The 15,409-nt window shown below is 32.6% G+C and overlaps 1 protein-coding gene across 1 annotated transcript; it reads left to right on the forward strand.

Annotated features, from left to right (window-relative positions):
• The first annotated feature begins 833 nt into the window (after window positions 1–833).
• On the forward strand, window positions 834–9,080 carry LOC130805209 (alpha-L-fucosidase 2). Its single transcript, XM_057669883.1, has 3 exons — window positions 834–1,322; window positions 5,997–6,145; window positions 6,740–9,080. The coding sequence occupies exons 1-3, from the start codon at window positions 1,022–1,024 to the stop codon at window positions 8,840–8,842; spliced, it is 2,553 nt and encodes an 850-aa protein (XP_057525866.1). The 5' UTR covers window positions 834–1,021; the 3' UTR covers window positions 8,843–9,080.
• Window positions 9,081–15,409: the final 6,329 nt, after the last annotated feature.

Genomic DNA, 15,409 nt, shown 5'->3' on the forward strand with positions numbered 1-15,409 from the left:
GAATTGAAGGGAGTATATAAATGAACAAAATAACACATTAAATTGCGTAAAAAATCAATTGTACTGAGGCAAGTATCATAATATGCATGATATTGTGTTTAGATGTTAAGAAATACTTCCTTCGTTCCATAATACCTGCTACATTTTCTATTTTTGGCAATTTCATATTACTTGCTATATCTCCGTTTTTAGTAATAAAACAATCATTTAAAATTCTACATACCCCTATTTTTATCTTACTCTATACTCTATAATAAAATACTATACTATACCCTATAAAGTAACCTAACAACTTATTTTTCTTTTTTCTTTTTCAATTAACAATAATAAAATACTATACTCTATAAAGTAAACAATCAGCTAGAGTGCAGGTTAATCACTTTTCTTAATACCCATTTCCATGCAAATGTAGCGACTAAAATGGAACGAAGGAAGTAGTTTTTTGTAATTCTGCTTTACAACATAAGCCTACTGGAGACATTTAATTAGTAATTTGTCTTTTTCTTTCATATTTGTACTTGTGAGTATTAAAATGTGAGCTTTTTACTTATTGTGTATATTTTCCGTTTCAAAATACTTGCTATATTAACCGTATTTTATATATTGTGGCTAATGTGTAAAAAGAATTACAGTATTTAAATCATCTAATCACATATTTTAGTATCAAATTTTTATAATTTTTAATTATGTTTAATTTAAAATATAAATTATCTTAAAGCAAAATTGAATTGCTTAAAAGTAAAATATACAATAAGAGGAGGTATAAAAGAAACAGGACATAGGAAGTAGTGTTATAAGATTACCCAATGTGATTGGAAACTGGAAAGTGTACCACTCACAGCACACAGGCACCAACTAGATGGAGTAGATTGCTACAGTAGCAATAAGTAGAGGCCAGAAAGGCAGAGGACCATGCTCTGTCGGTTTCTTATCATCAATAAATACACTAAAATTCAATAAATTCACTTAATAACCAAGACCCACTTCTCCCTTTTTCTGAATTTCACATTATCCAATCCAAATGGACCCTCCTCTTTTCCACTACTTTCTTCTTCTTGTTTCTCTCTTTCTTTGTACTCTGATTTCAGGATGTTATGCCACATTGGAGGAAAATGGCGATTCGGAATCATCTGAAAGTCATAAACATAATGTATTATGGAAACCAACAAGAAGATTTATGGTTCAAGATTCAGAAAAGAGGCCTCTTAATATTGTTTTTAAAGAACCAGCTAGAAATTGGACTGATGCTCTTCCTATTGGTAATGGCCGTCTTGGTGCTATGGTTCATGGTGCTATTCTTTCTGAGATTATTAATCTCAATGGTATTTTTTCTATACTTTATTTTTCTTTTTACTTTTTTACCTAATGTATATAAATATATTGAAATACACCGGCTTTTAAATGTAACGAAACATATAAATAACTTATTTTTCTAATTAACTACTTTAAAATTATTATTTATGAAAGTAAAATCATTTCATTTAAAAATTTGTAAATGTACATAAAATTCAATTATCCTTCATCTGTATTTTTGCTCCTATGCTTTTAATTTTCACACTATCAAATATATTATTTTTAATATATAACAAACATATATTCAAACAAATAAAATAAGAGTTTACAAGAATATTTTTATTTTAACATTCAAATATAATGCTAAAATAAGATTAATTAATAAATAATATTTAATATTTAAATTATATTTATTAAAAAAATAAATTATAAAATTATATTTATTAAACAATCATCGGTCAATATTTTAAATGTGTTTTTTGCTTTTTACACGATTATCAATACATTATTTAATACTTAATATTAGTAATTGCGTATAATTTAAAAATTATAAAAATTTAATATTAATAAATTTTATATTAAAACGAATTAAATAAGATTTTTCATTTAATTATGTTTTAACACATGAATTAAAAATAAAATACAAAGTTAGAGTGATTAATAAATAGTATCTCCAAACAAAAGGATTTATGAGGGCAGACTACAACTTAACAAAATCACATTTATTTTATATTTATTTTTATATTAAATAAATCTTTTTTTTAAAGAAGTTTCTGATATCGGTTAACTATAAAATTTGTTTTCGAAATAAATAAATGGAAAATTATAATTTAAATTAAGCAAGTTAATTAAACTACTATAACTAATTTGAATATTTTTTTAAAGAAGGTTTAGTTAATTGAATTAACCAAGTTAAGCAAGTTAATTAAACTACTACAACTAATTTGAAATATTAATCTTAAGAGTGAAAAGTTTAGTTAAAATCCTAAGGGTATTATTGACATTTAAGCATGGCTCATCTGAATAGTACTACCACCGTTTTTTTTTATTTTCTGATTTGGAATTTGGAAAGAAACCTTTTTTTTTCTTTTTTTTAATTTTCTCATTTGAAATTTGAAAAGAAACCAAGATACACATTAGATGCTATGAAAGATGAGTGAACTAATATAAAAATAAAGATTCTATTGATTAAAATTGTAAGTGTATTAATGTCATTAAATTTCATTGGTTGTCAAAAAAATTAATACATTAGAAATTAAAATATAGTTAATTTCTATAGATTAAAGTATAAGTGGAATAATTTTCTTGAATTCTATTGATTACTCAAATAAAATAATTCTAAATGGAAAGAATATTTTAAAATTTACAAAGGAGGAATATGAGAAAAACAAAAGAGAATAAAAGAGAATGAAGAGAGTGAAAAATATCTTTGATTAACTTGTAGGACAAATACTTACATTAGAGGTATGATTGTGATGAAATCAGTTTTATTAGATTGACTTAATATATATTTATAATTTTAAAATAATTATTTATAATTTTTAAATGACTAATTACTCTATCTGTTTTTTATGTTTTTTCTGTTTAGAATATTTTATTTTGAAGAGATAAATTTAATTAGGATTTTTAAGAGATATATAAATGATAAAATATATATATATGTGAGATCTTCTTAGATTAGTCTTAATGTATAACTTTTCTATTAACTATTTTTTATAACTTTTTATGATGTGTATTTAGATATATTAAGGCTCAAAAATTTATTTTGAAAATTATGTAAAAAGTAAATAAGAGGAATATTATAATCTTAAATTAGAAAGTAAGATATTATAATTTTAAAATGATTAACTGAAAAAATAAATTAATTATATAAGTATATCTTATAGTGAGAGAGGGTAGAAGACTCGTTGAACTTGTAATAGTAATTCAGTTGCAAAGATTTGGATTTTATTTTCTTCTGAAGATGTGTTAGTCTGATACCCGGTGGTTCATGCAGAGGATTATTTGATATTTTAATCAAACAATTATTAATTTAGTGTCTAATTGCTTGAATAATTGAGTAGTACTAATTATTAATTTGATGTCTCAGAACAAGCCAAAGGGAACATGCAAAAATCTCTGCATGTGTACCCATAATTTGGTCTCTGGACATGTAATCGATGAAGATTTATTATTTTTTATTTTTAATCTTAACTCTTTTCAAGGTATGAATAATTGGATTGTAATCCAAGCCCATGATTTTGCTTTTTAGTGCATATACATTTAATTTGTCTATTTTATTTATAATCCAAGCCCATGTAATCGATGAAGATTTATTCTTTTTAACGCTCATTTTCATATATTTAACTAATGTTCTTATTTAATTTAACATAAATTTTCTATTTTTCTATAAAACATTTTTTACATCATTTGTATTTTAGTATTTAAAGCTTCTATTTTAGCAAAAGCAGTAAAATATTTAAAAATAAAGTATTACATATCGCATCTCACATATTACAAGTTTTTAAGCTTAAGCTAACCGTAAAAAATATCCTCAATCACTCTAAAAATTGTTTTGCCTTATTGCAAATGCCATTGTAATCGCATTTGGTGATAAATAGATCATTGGTTCAATTTGAATGTTCACAACTAGAGTTGCTCATCTCCAAGCTTGATTTTCTGTACATATTTATGTGTAGTATCATTATAAGTATCGGTAAATTTTAAGATGAGTATAATATTATCATTGCACGTGCGCCAAATCAACTAGACCATTATTCTTATATAATGTGCGTTACACAATTCAATATTAATATGATTATTAGTTATTAGTTAAATGACTCTTATCATGACTTAAGTAGGCCCAAACTTAAATTTCTCCTTCATTTCAAGTAATAATCTTGATTGTTCATTCTACAATTACAACTAAATCAAATTATAGGATTAGTCTAATAATTATCTTTGCACATTGATCATCATTTTTTTAAGATTAGGAAATTGAATTATTATACAAAACGTTATGTACTTGTGATAACCAACAACAATATGTTATCACTCCAATATCAAGTGGTTTCCGCATAGGAATGAATTTGGCGTTACATGTACTGATCTTGCATTTTGTAATAATTAAAATGAAAGGCTAAGGACCTCTCTTTAGTGAAGAACAAGAAAAAATAACACAAAGAAAATAGATTATACACTATGGAGAACAAAACACATACAAGGATGATTTATGAGGCATCTTGGATACGTTCCTCTTAAATGCAATTGTATATCTTTAATTGATCAATATTACATTGATGACCTAACCCTCAAACACCTTGGAGCAATCTGTCAAGCACTAAATTTTCACCTTTAATGGAAACACACTCTAATACAAGAGGACAATTTTTTTGGCTCTCTCAAACCCTAAATGTTCTTAGTGTTTTCGTCTCCTTTACATTTAATCTCATCTGATTTAGAGTCTTTATATAGCCCCTAAATAAATTAAAATTACCCTAGCCCAAAACCCCAAAACTTGCCGACAAACAAGCATTAAAACATAATTTTTGTTTTTGCCCTATATAGGTTGCTTGGCCGAGTGCCTACTACAGACCATTATGCCTCGTTTAAGAAAACTTTCTGCCTCATCCTTGCCTCGTTCAAGGCAAGAACCAAGGCTTTATGTGCACTTTCTTGCCTTTTCATGGCACCCTACATGCACCTCATTGATCATGACATGTAGTGATCCAAATATTAATCTCTCATGTCTTATTGCACACACATCATCCTTCTCCAAAGTGCAAGCCATGGAATGGGATATGAGATGATTAAAATCACCTTCTACACAAGGAGATTTGACACTTGCACCAACAATAACAAAGAGATTGTTTTCGAATGATACTTGATGGCAAACACCATCTTCAACCTCAAAAAAATAAAAAACACAAATAATTTAATGACGTATTTTACTATAGTCCATTGTAATCACAATCAAATAACTATAAAGCTTTGGCACACTATCAAAAATGGACATAAATCCTTGTGATAACCAAGAGGCCATTCATTATAGTTTACTCATCCAATTTGATTCACCCCTTTACAATCCAAAAATTGATGCATATATTAGTCTTTGATAGTAATTCAACACCCACAAATTAACTACATGGAGACATATTTATAGAACAATACTATGCAAGCAAGAAGGAAACGTAAATCATCCTACTCCTTGGTCTAATACATGGAATGTTGACTTGTATCATGCAACGATTGATGACTATTGAAGCTAACTCCCCAACATGTTGCATGGGAGTTGAATTGGAACCTCATGATTGTAGGGAAAAAGAATTAGCTTGACTCCATTCTACTTCCCATGTAAGGGTTGGTTGATTACTATCTACTTAGATTATGGGGTTGGGCAAAGATTTGAAATGGGTGTGAAGAGTCTTATGTAGCATGGGCGGTTCTTGGGTATCCCGAGTAGCCAACTGCCTAGGGCCCCTTGAAATAAGGGGTCTTAATTATTAAATAGTGCTGTTCAGGTCCAGTTTCAAGCAACACTTTTTAAGTGATTTGTTTGTAAACCTTTTTTATATTTAAAGTAATATAATAACGTAATAAATTTTGTCTTGAATTATTTTTGTTGAAGTGGAAATTTTTTTATCTTTTATTATAAGTAGCATAGTTTGACTAAATTCAAGTTGTACAAAACATTCTCAAATGATTTAATTTCTTATGAACTGTAGAGGACACACTTTGGACGGGCATTCCCGGAAACTATACAGATCCAAAAGCTTCAGAGGCATTGGCAACTGTTAGAAAGCTCGTTGACAGTGGAAACTATTCTGAAGCAACCGTTGTCGCAGACAAGGAGCTTTCTGGTGAAGCATCCGATGTATGCTTCTCCATTTCACTTTTTCTTGTTTTTCATTTTTATCATCCCTCATCTTATGCATTATGTATGATGGTAATAGCCGATCTTGCAATACTTTGCATAACTATTCCCAACTCAGAGTATGTATTTGACTTAAAATACTCTAACGATCTGTTTGGTAGCTGATAATAAATGGTGGTAATGGGAATGGAAATTAGTGTAATTTTAATTGAAAAATCTCTTGGCTACCTTAATGGCCATGCTTGTGCAACTTCAATTATCTCATTTTCGTCATAAATTTTATTCCCATGCATTGCCATTGGGAGAGGTAGTATCAGGTAGCAATGAAAATTTGTAAAAAAAATAAAAACTTTTTTGTGATCATAAGTTTCATCATCATGGGAATGACATGGAACTTTTGATGAAATTTTACATTATAAATCATTCCTATTACCACCATTTAGTACTACTAACCAAACGGGCTGTAAATATCCAACTACATCCATCATCCTCGTTATTTTTTTTAATATTATATAGCATGCATGTTTGGACCCAAAATGGATTATATCAAGCTACAAAGTTTCTAAATGAACTATATTCTTGTTCTATTTGCAGGTTTACCAGCTTTTAGGTGATCTCATACTGGAATTTGATGACCACAATGACACTCATACAGAGCAAACTTACCATAGGATGCTGGATTTGGATACTGCAACTGTTAATGTAAAATACTCTGTTGGTGATGTAACATTCACAAGGGAACACTTTGCATCAAATCCAGATCAAGTCATTGTGACAAAGATCTCATCCACCCAAAAAGGATCACTCTCTTTCACAGTCTATTTAGATAGCAAAATGCATCATCATTCCTACATCGATGACAAAAACCAGATTATAATGGAAGGAAGCTGCCGTGGTGAAAGAATACCGCCTAAAATTTTTGATGTTGATGACAATCCTAAGGGAATTCAGTTCTCTTTGATTCTCAATCTACAAATTAGTGGTGATAGTGGGGTTGTGCATAATGTTGAGGACCACAAATTGAAAGTTCAAAATGCTGATTTTGCAATCGTTCGTTTGGTGGCTTCATCATCATTTGATGGACCATTCACCAAGCCTTCAGATTCCGAAAAAAATCCAACTTCAGACGCTCTCACTATGATGAACTCAATTAGTAGTCTCTCATACTCGACTCTTTATTCCCGTCACTTGGATGACTATCAGAAACTCTTTCGTCGTGTTTCACTTGAGCTGTCTAAAACAAGCAAGACTGATAGTAAAAACGATCAAATAGTTAGTACAGCAGAGAGGATACGTTCATTCCAAACAGATGAAGATCCGTCTTTGGTGGAGCTATTGTTTCAGTATGGTCGATACTTGTTGATTTCAAGTTCTCGGTCAGGTACTCAGCCTGCAAATCTACAAGGAATATGGAATAAGGATATTGAACCACCTTGGGATTGTGCTCCTCATACGAATGTCAACCTTCAAATGAACTATTGGCCTTCTCTACCTTGTAACCTTCACGAGTTGCAAGAACCGTTGTTTAATTATATGGCATCCCTTGCCATCAATGGAATGAAAACCGCAAACGTAAACTACAAAGCTGGTGGTTGGGTGGTGCACCAAGTATCGGATATATGGGCAAAGACATCACCTGATAGAGGCCAAGCAGTTTGGGCCATGTGGCCAATGGGTGGAGCTTGGCTTTCTACTCACTTATGGGAACACTACACTTATACAATGGACAAGAACTTCCTACAAACCAAAGCATACCCATTACTCGAAGGAACAGCATCGTTTTTATTAGACTGGTGGATCGAAGGAAAAGATGGGTACCTAGAAACTAACCCTTCAACTTCTCCCGAGCATACATTTACAGCCCCGAACGGAAAGCCTGCGAGTGTGAGCTATTCGTCAACCATGGATGTGGCAATAACTAAGGAAGTATTTTCGATAATTGTTTCTGCAGCTGAGGTATTGGGAAAAACTGAAGATGTTCTAGTCAGAAAAGTTCAGAAGGCTCAGGCTAGACTACCATCATACAAAATAGCTCGGGATGGCTCACTTATGGAGTGGGCTCGAGATTTTGAGGATCCTGAACCACATCATAGACATGTATCTCACTTATTTGGGATATATCCCGGGCATACAATTACTCCTGAGGAAAATCCAGATCTTTGTCATGCTGCAAATTATAGCCTTTATAAACGAACCGAAGATGGCCCTGGGTGGTCTACTGTGTGGAAAGCTGCGCTGTGGGCAAACCTGCGTAACAGCGAGCATGCATATCGAATGGTGAAGCATATATTCAACTTGGTGGACCCTGATCGTGAGGGAAGCTTCGAAGGAGGGCTTTACAGTAATCTGTTCTCGGCACATCCTCCTTTTCAGATAGATGCAAACTTCGGCTTTTCTGCAGCAATAGCAGAGATGCTTGTTCAAAGCACTATAAAAGATCTGTACTTGCTACCGGCTTTTCCAAAGGATAAATGGCCAAATGGTTGTGTGAAAGGACTGAAAGCTCGAGGTGGTTTGACAGTCAATATTTGTTGGAGCGAAGGAGAATTACGAGAAGTTGGGCTTTGGACAAACAACTCTAATTCTGTCAAGAAAATACACTATAGGGATACTAGTGTTATGGTACAAATATCATCTGGTAAAGCCTACACATATGACAGGCAATTGAAGTGCATAAACATAGATTCACTTCAATAGATTTTTATTCTTTCAGTCTTACACAAATAGATGCAGCCATGCAGGTAAGAAATTCTTGCATTTAATGCAGAACTGGTTTTTGTGTTCATTCTTTAAAAGAAAATAAGTTCCTCAAAGCTAATGTTTCTTTCTTCCTAATTTGACTAGAATACAATTGCGGTATGTTGATGGAGAAAATTTAATGTTTTCAACCCCTATCTTGAAAGCAATGATAATTATTTGTGGATTATTAACAACATTGTTATTATTTATAACCATTATAGCAGTATTAAATTGTATCTACTTATCTTGGTTGTTTATTCATTTAAGGTTTCTTCTCTGCTTCATCATATACAATCGATTGCACCCAAAAACATGAGTTTGCTTCTCAAATCTTCTTTGCTCTTTAAGGAATTGAAGTATTTGATGGATACCTAAAGAATCTCATCAAGACTCCTGAAAGACATTTTGCCGAATCCAGCAACTATTAAAGTTTAAATCCCATTCTATGGTATATTTACTTAGAATTCTTGGAGAAATTCTTTCGCTAACTATTGTTAAATGAGTGTCATTTCCTATAGTGTGTAAACGAAGCTGGAGTAGTAGTATATATGTAAAATATTAGTCATAAATAATCCTGGCAGAAAGTTATCTTGGAGGAACATGTTAACGTTAAATCTAGGAAAAATTAATAAGATTAGAAGGAGATCTGGTACCATTTATCTAGGAGGGTTGAAGAAGCATTGAACGTGCATTAGGAGTATTAGTGCATGAGGAGGTCACATACGATTGGAAGACACTTGTCCATTGTTGAAGATTATTACAAGTTAGTGGGACACATGTTAATAGAAGCAAAGAGCAACATATAAAATAAGGGAAAAATAACCAAAGTAAAGGAGAACTTGACACGTCAAGGACAATAACAGTGGCATGCAAGAGAATTTTGGGGATTCCTTTGCCGGCGCTCTCCTTTATGGGTATGAGTTGCCGTCCTTCCCTCCCCAGAATCTATCTATAGTTTTTCTATGAACGGGATACACTGGGTAGGATGATGATGATCATAGAATAATAGAGGTAATGTTTTACATGAACGTTGATGGACTATAAATACACTTCATGTAGCACATAAATGAGGTAACAAAAAAAAGAAATCTACTATTTGAGAGAGAGACAGAGAACTCTAAGTAATTTATTTTTAAAGAGTTATTACAACTGAACTTTAAGGACCCATATTGATTTTCAATAGACCATTAATAGCATAATCATAAGTCTAAGAGAGTAATTACAATTGTTCTAATTAACCTTCAAAAGAGCATTTGTCAGACATTAATCAAAAAGACCACACGTCTAAATAAGTCCTAAGTAGTAATTCACCTGGCAGCCACAGTGCTCCTAGAAGGACCTATTAGTCAAATTGTCTCAGACTGATACTGACTTGGCGTCGGAGTGGGTCCTTGGAAAAACATTCCGAGCCCTGCTAACCCCTTGTTGCATTTTACAGACAACTATTTTCTCAGGTGATCTTACTGCATAGCTTGGCAAGATAGCAAAGATAGGCTTCCACAAGCATTTAACTGTTGATTAATCATAAATCGGGGGACTAAGTTCTTAATTTATTGTCATGAAAAACCAAACAGGAAGAAGTAGAAAACCAAAATTCAATAGACTTGACAACCCAACACCCCTCTATCTCTCAAAAAGAAAAATCAATGGACTTTACAACAAAAAAAAATTAAAAATAAATTAATACTGTTAAAATTTAGGGAGAATATAAGGAGAAAAGTAGTATAAGAGATAAACTTATATCAGTTTCTCTTGTATTTCATTATCTGTTGTGATCAATACTACACTACCTTACACATATATATAGCACAAGGAAAGGAAAAAGGAACAAAAGTAGTACTATTGCAAGGGATAGATAAATCCACATGACAATGCATTCATTGTGTGGTTACATCAATCACAACACTCCCCCTTGAATGCATTACATATATGTGGAAATTTTATTATGACATTCATAATCCTAAAACTGTCTCATTAAAAACCTTTATCAGGAAAAACCCAGTGGGATAAAAAAAACTGATCAAAGGAAAAAAGAGTACAGTGAGCATATTTCTCCCCCTGAAGTTAACATATGTCTCGAAATCGGCACATCCCAATCTTGCGTACCAAATACTCGAATTGCTTTGACGAAAGTGACTTTGTGAATAAATCAGCGGGGTTTTCACAGGATTTAATTTCTTGGACTTTCACCTTTTTATCTCTCTGTAGATCATGTGCGAAGAATAATTTAGGTGACAAGTGTTTTGTTCTGTCTCCCCTGATGTATCCTTCTCTGACTTGGTTGATACATGCATCATTATCTTCATAAATTGTAGTTGGTTCCCTAGTTGTATCGTTTAAGCCACAATCCTTTTGGAGTTGGCCGATCATGGATCTCAACCATACACACTCTCGGCTGGCTTCATATAAAGCTATCAGTTCTGTATGATTTGAGGATGTAGCCGTTAGAGTTTGTTTTGTTGATTTCCAAGATATTACGGTTCCTGCATATGTAAATACATATCCAGTTTGTGACTTGGCCGTATGTGGATCAGATAGATACCCTGCATCAACATATCCAGTGAGTATGGCATTATTTCCTGATTGGAAAAATAATCCAAGGTCTATAGTTCCCTTTAGGTATCGAAATAGATATTTTATCCCATTCCAATGTCTTTCTGTTGGTGCATTGCTATACCTAGCTAATAAATTTACAGAAAATGTTATACCAGGTCTTGTATTATTTGCTAAGTACATTAAAGCACCAATGACACTAAAGTATGGCACTTCTGGGCCTAAAATTTCTTCGTCTTCTTCTTGTGGGCGGAATGGGTCATCTTTTATATTTAGTGATCGTACTACCATTGGGGAACTTAGTGGATGAGCCTTGTCCATGTTAAATCGTTTCAAAAGTTTCTCAGTATAATTGCTCTGGTGGACAAATATTCCACTTTTCAAATGTTCAATTTGTAGACCAAGACAGAATTTAGTTTTTCCTAAATCCTTCATTTCAAATTCTCTCATCAAATATTTAGTTGTTACCTCAATTTCTCTTGGGGTTCCAATCAGATTTAAGTCATCTACATACACAACAATTATTACGAAACCGACTTGAGATCGTTTGATGAATACACATGGGCTAATTTGGTTGTTTTTGAATCCTGCTTTCATAAGATATTCACTCAAACGATTATACCACATTCGCCCAGATTGCTTTAATCCATACAGTGATTTCTTTAATTTTATAGAAAACATTTCTCTGGGTACATTTTTTATTGGTAAGTTTAGCCCTTCAGGGACCTTCATATAGATGTCTGTGTCGAGTGACCCATATAAATACGCAGTTACGACATCCATCAATCTCATGTGTAGGGATTGAGAAACCGTTAAACTTACCAAAAATTTGAGTGTGGTTGCATCAACTACTGGGGAATATGTTTCTTCATAATCAACTCCTGGCATTTGAAAAAAACCTTGAGCTAGAAGTCTTGCCTTGTATCTAACAATTTCATTTTTCTCATTTCTTTTTCTTACGAATACCCATTTGAAGCCTACAGGTTTTATGCCTTTTGAAGTTTGTAAAATTTGCCCAAAAACTTCCCTTTTTTCTAATGATTTTAATTCTGTCTCAATTGCTTCTTTCCATCTTGGCCAATCATGTCTTTTTCTGCATTCATTTATCGATATTGGCTCAAGATCATTTTCATCATTTATTATTTCAATAGCTACGGAATAAGCAGATGATTCATTTAGAATGATCCCTTTTCGATTCCATTTTTTCTTGTAGAAAATATAATTCATTGAGATTTCATAATTTTCATCCTTTTCATTATCAGATTTGTCTTGATTTTCTCCTTTATTTTCATTTTCATTTTGAATATTATTTTGTGCACCTTCTAGTTTTCTCAATTTTCTTGGTTTTGAATCTTTTGAACCAAGTGACCTTCCACACTTTCTTTGCACAACAATTTCATCACTTTTTTCTTTTTCATCAGGAATTTCTATTCGAGCTGGAATATTTGCTGCTGGTAACTCTCTTAGTATCTGTGAATGCATCAGGTAATTGGTTAGCAACACTTTGAAGGTGAACAATTCGTTGTACTTCTTGTTCACATGATTTTGTTTTTAGGTCTAAATATTCTAAATGTGTTGCTTTCCAAATAAGTTCCATATTTCTTTTCTGTAATAAGTCCACATTCTCTCCCCCTAAGGATGGGAATATTGTCTCATTAAAGTGGCAATCAGCAAATCTAGCTTGAAATTGATCATCAGTTAATGGTTCAAGATATCGAATGATTGATGGAGATTCAAAACCGACATATAATCCCATTCTTCTTTGTGGACCCATTTTTGTACGTTGAGTGGGAGCAATGGGCACATATACAGCGCATCCAAAGATTTTCAAATGTAAAATATTTGGTTCATGATCAGCTACTAATTGCATTGGCGAATATTTATGATAAGCTGTAGGTCTTAGCCTAATCAGTGATGCTGCATGTAATATTGCATAGCCCCAGGCCGATGATGGTAATTTTGATTTCATTAGCAGTGGTCTTGCAATTAATTGCAATCTCTTAATTAAAGATTCAGCAAGACCATTTTGTGTGTGAACATGTGGCACAGGGTGTTCCACTTTAATTCCAATTGACATGCAATAATCATTAAAAGTTTGAGATGTGAATTCGCCGGCATTGTCCAATCTAATACTTTTTATTGTATAATCAGGAAAATGATTTTTTAATTTGATGATTTGTGCAAGTAGTTTTGCAAATGCATTGTTTCTACTTGATAGAAGGCTTACATGTGACCATCTTGTGGAAGCATCTATTAAGACCATGAAGTACCTAAAAGGTCCACATGGTGGATTAATTGGCCCACATATATCTCCTTGAATTCTTTCAAGAAATATAGGAGATTCAGTAACAATCTTATTCACTGATGGTCTAGTAATAAATTTTCCAAGAGAACAAGAGGTGCATAAGAGCTCATTTGACTGGGGAATCTTAATATTTTTTAGTGGGTGCCCGACTGAATTTTCTATTATTTTATACATCATCCCAGTGCCTGGATGACCTAAGCGGTCATGCCATAAAGTGAATAGCTCTTTATTGTCTAGTCTTATCATATTTACTTCAATTGGGCGTATATGAGTGAGATACAACCCCGATGAATATGCTGGCATCCTTTCAAGGATAATTTTTGTTCCATTTCTTTCTGCTGTAAGGCATAAGAATTCTTTTTCGTTTATGGTTTTGGTTTCCATATGGTAACCATTTTGTCGTATTGCTTTGAAACTGATAAGATTTCTTCGAGATTTACTCGAGTATAGTGCATCATTTATTTTTAATTTTGTCCCCATAGGGAGTATGATGCATGCTTTTCCAGTGCCTTCGATTAATTTTGTTGTTCCTGATATGGTATTGACATTTGCCTCAAGCAATGTTAGGTTTGAAAAATATTCTCGATTTTTCAATATCGTATGCGTTGCTCCACTGTCCAGGAGGCAATGAAATGTTGATCCAATTTACTGACATTTCCTTTTCTAAGACAAGAGAAGAAGAGAAAAAAAATTATATTATTAATATAAAGCTAGAATACTCAATACAAAAAAAACATAAGTAGAGAATTACAACTTATCAAATGAGAAACAAGTTAGATAAACAGAAAATGCATCTAGTCATCTCAAAAGATGTAATTATCTTCTTCTTGGGGATCAAGTTTGTGGAGGTTCACATCCTCAGTAAAGAAATCGGAGACATCTAAGGTGGGCCCAGATGTACTTGCTTCATTTACAAAATTTCTTCTGCCCCTTTTCCTTTGTTTTTCTGGGAAGCTTAATATAAATCCACTAAATGTTTGGCGGTACGACAAGTTCGCCCCCAATGTCCAGTCATGCCACATCTATTACATGTGCTTTTGTGTTTCTGGACTTGTTTAAAATTATCATTTCGGGGGGGAAATATATTTCTTTCATAAACGTGGCTACGCCCACGACTAAGTCTATGACCACGACCACGACCACGACCACGTCCATAGAAATTTCCTTGTTCAAAAGTATTCATGCCGCTCTTTTCGTGATATTTTCCATGACCTCTGCCTCTTATGAAATAGTTCCCACGACCTCGATGACGCACATTCCTCTCAATCATATTTGTTTCATTAAAGGACATAGTCCCAACCGGTCTCCTGTTGTGATTTTTCAATAATAGTTCATTATTTTGCTCCGCAACAAGAAGTGCTTTCAGCAATTCATGATATTTCTTGAAATGCCTTTCACGATATTGTTGTTGTAACAAAATGCTATTTACGTGAAAGGTTGATAATATTTTTTCTATCATTTCTTCCTCTGTTATTATTTGTCCACAATAGACTAATTTTGATTTCATCAGATGAAGGGCTGAATTATAATCACTGATTGATTTGAAATCTTGAAATCTTAACTCTCACCATTCATCGATGGCCTTTGGGAGAAGTACACTTTTATTATGGCCAAATCTTTCATTTAGCTCTTCCCAAAGTAATTTTGGGTCCTCATAATTGGTGTAT

This window comes from Amaranthus tricolor, chromosome 2 (assembly GCF_026212465.1).
Source record: "Amaranthus tricolor cultivar Red isolate AtriRed21 chromosome 2, ASM2621246v1, whole genome shotgun sequence".
Classification (NCBI taxonomy): domain Eukaryota; kingdom Viridiplantae; phylum Streptophyta; class Magnoliopsida; order Caryophyllales; family Amaranthaceae; genus Amaranthus; species Amaranthus tricolor.

Coding starts and splice junctions, on each gene's coding strand:
- LOC130805209 (XM_057669883.1), top strand. CDS start 1,022: ATGGACCCTCCTCTTTTCCACTACTTTCTTCTTCTTGTTTCTCTCTTT. Junction 1,323..5,996: donor TGAGATTATTAATCTCAATG/GTATTTTTTCTA, acceptor TATGAACTGTAG/AGGACACACTTTGGACGGGC. Junction 6,146..6,739: donor TTTCTGGTGAAGCATCCGAT/GTATGCTTCTCC, acceptor TTCTATTTGCAG/GTTTACCAGCTTTTAGGTGA.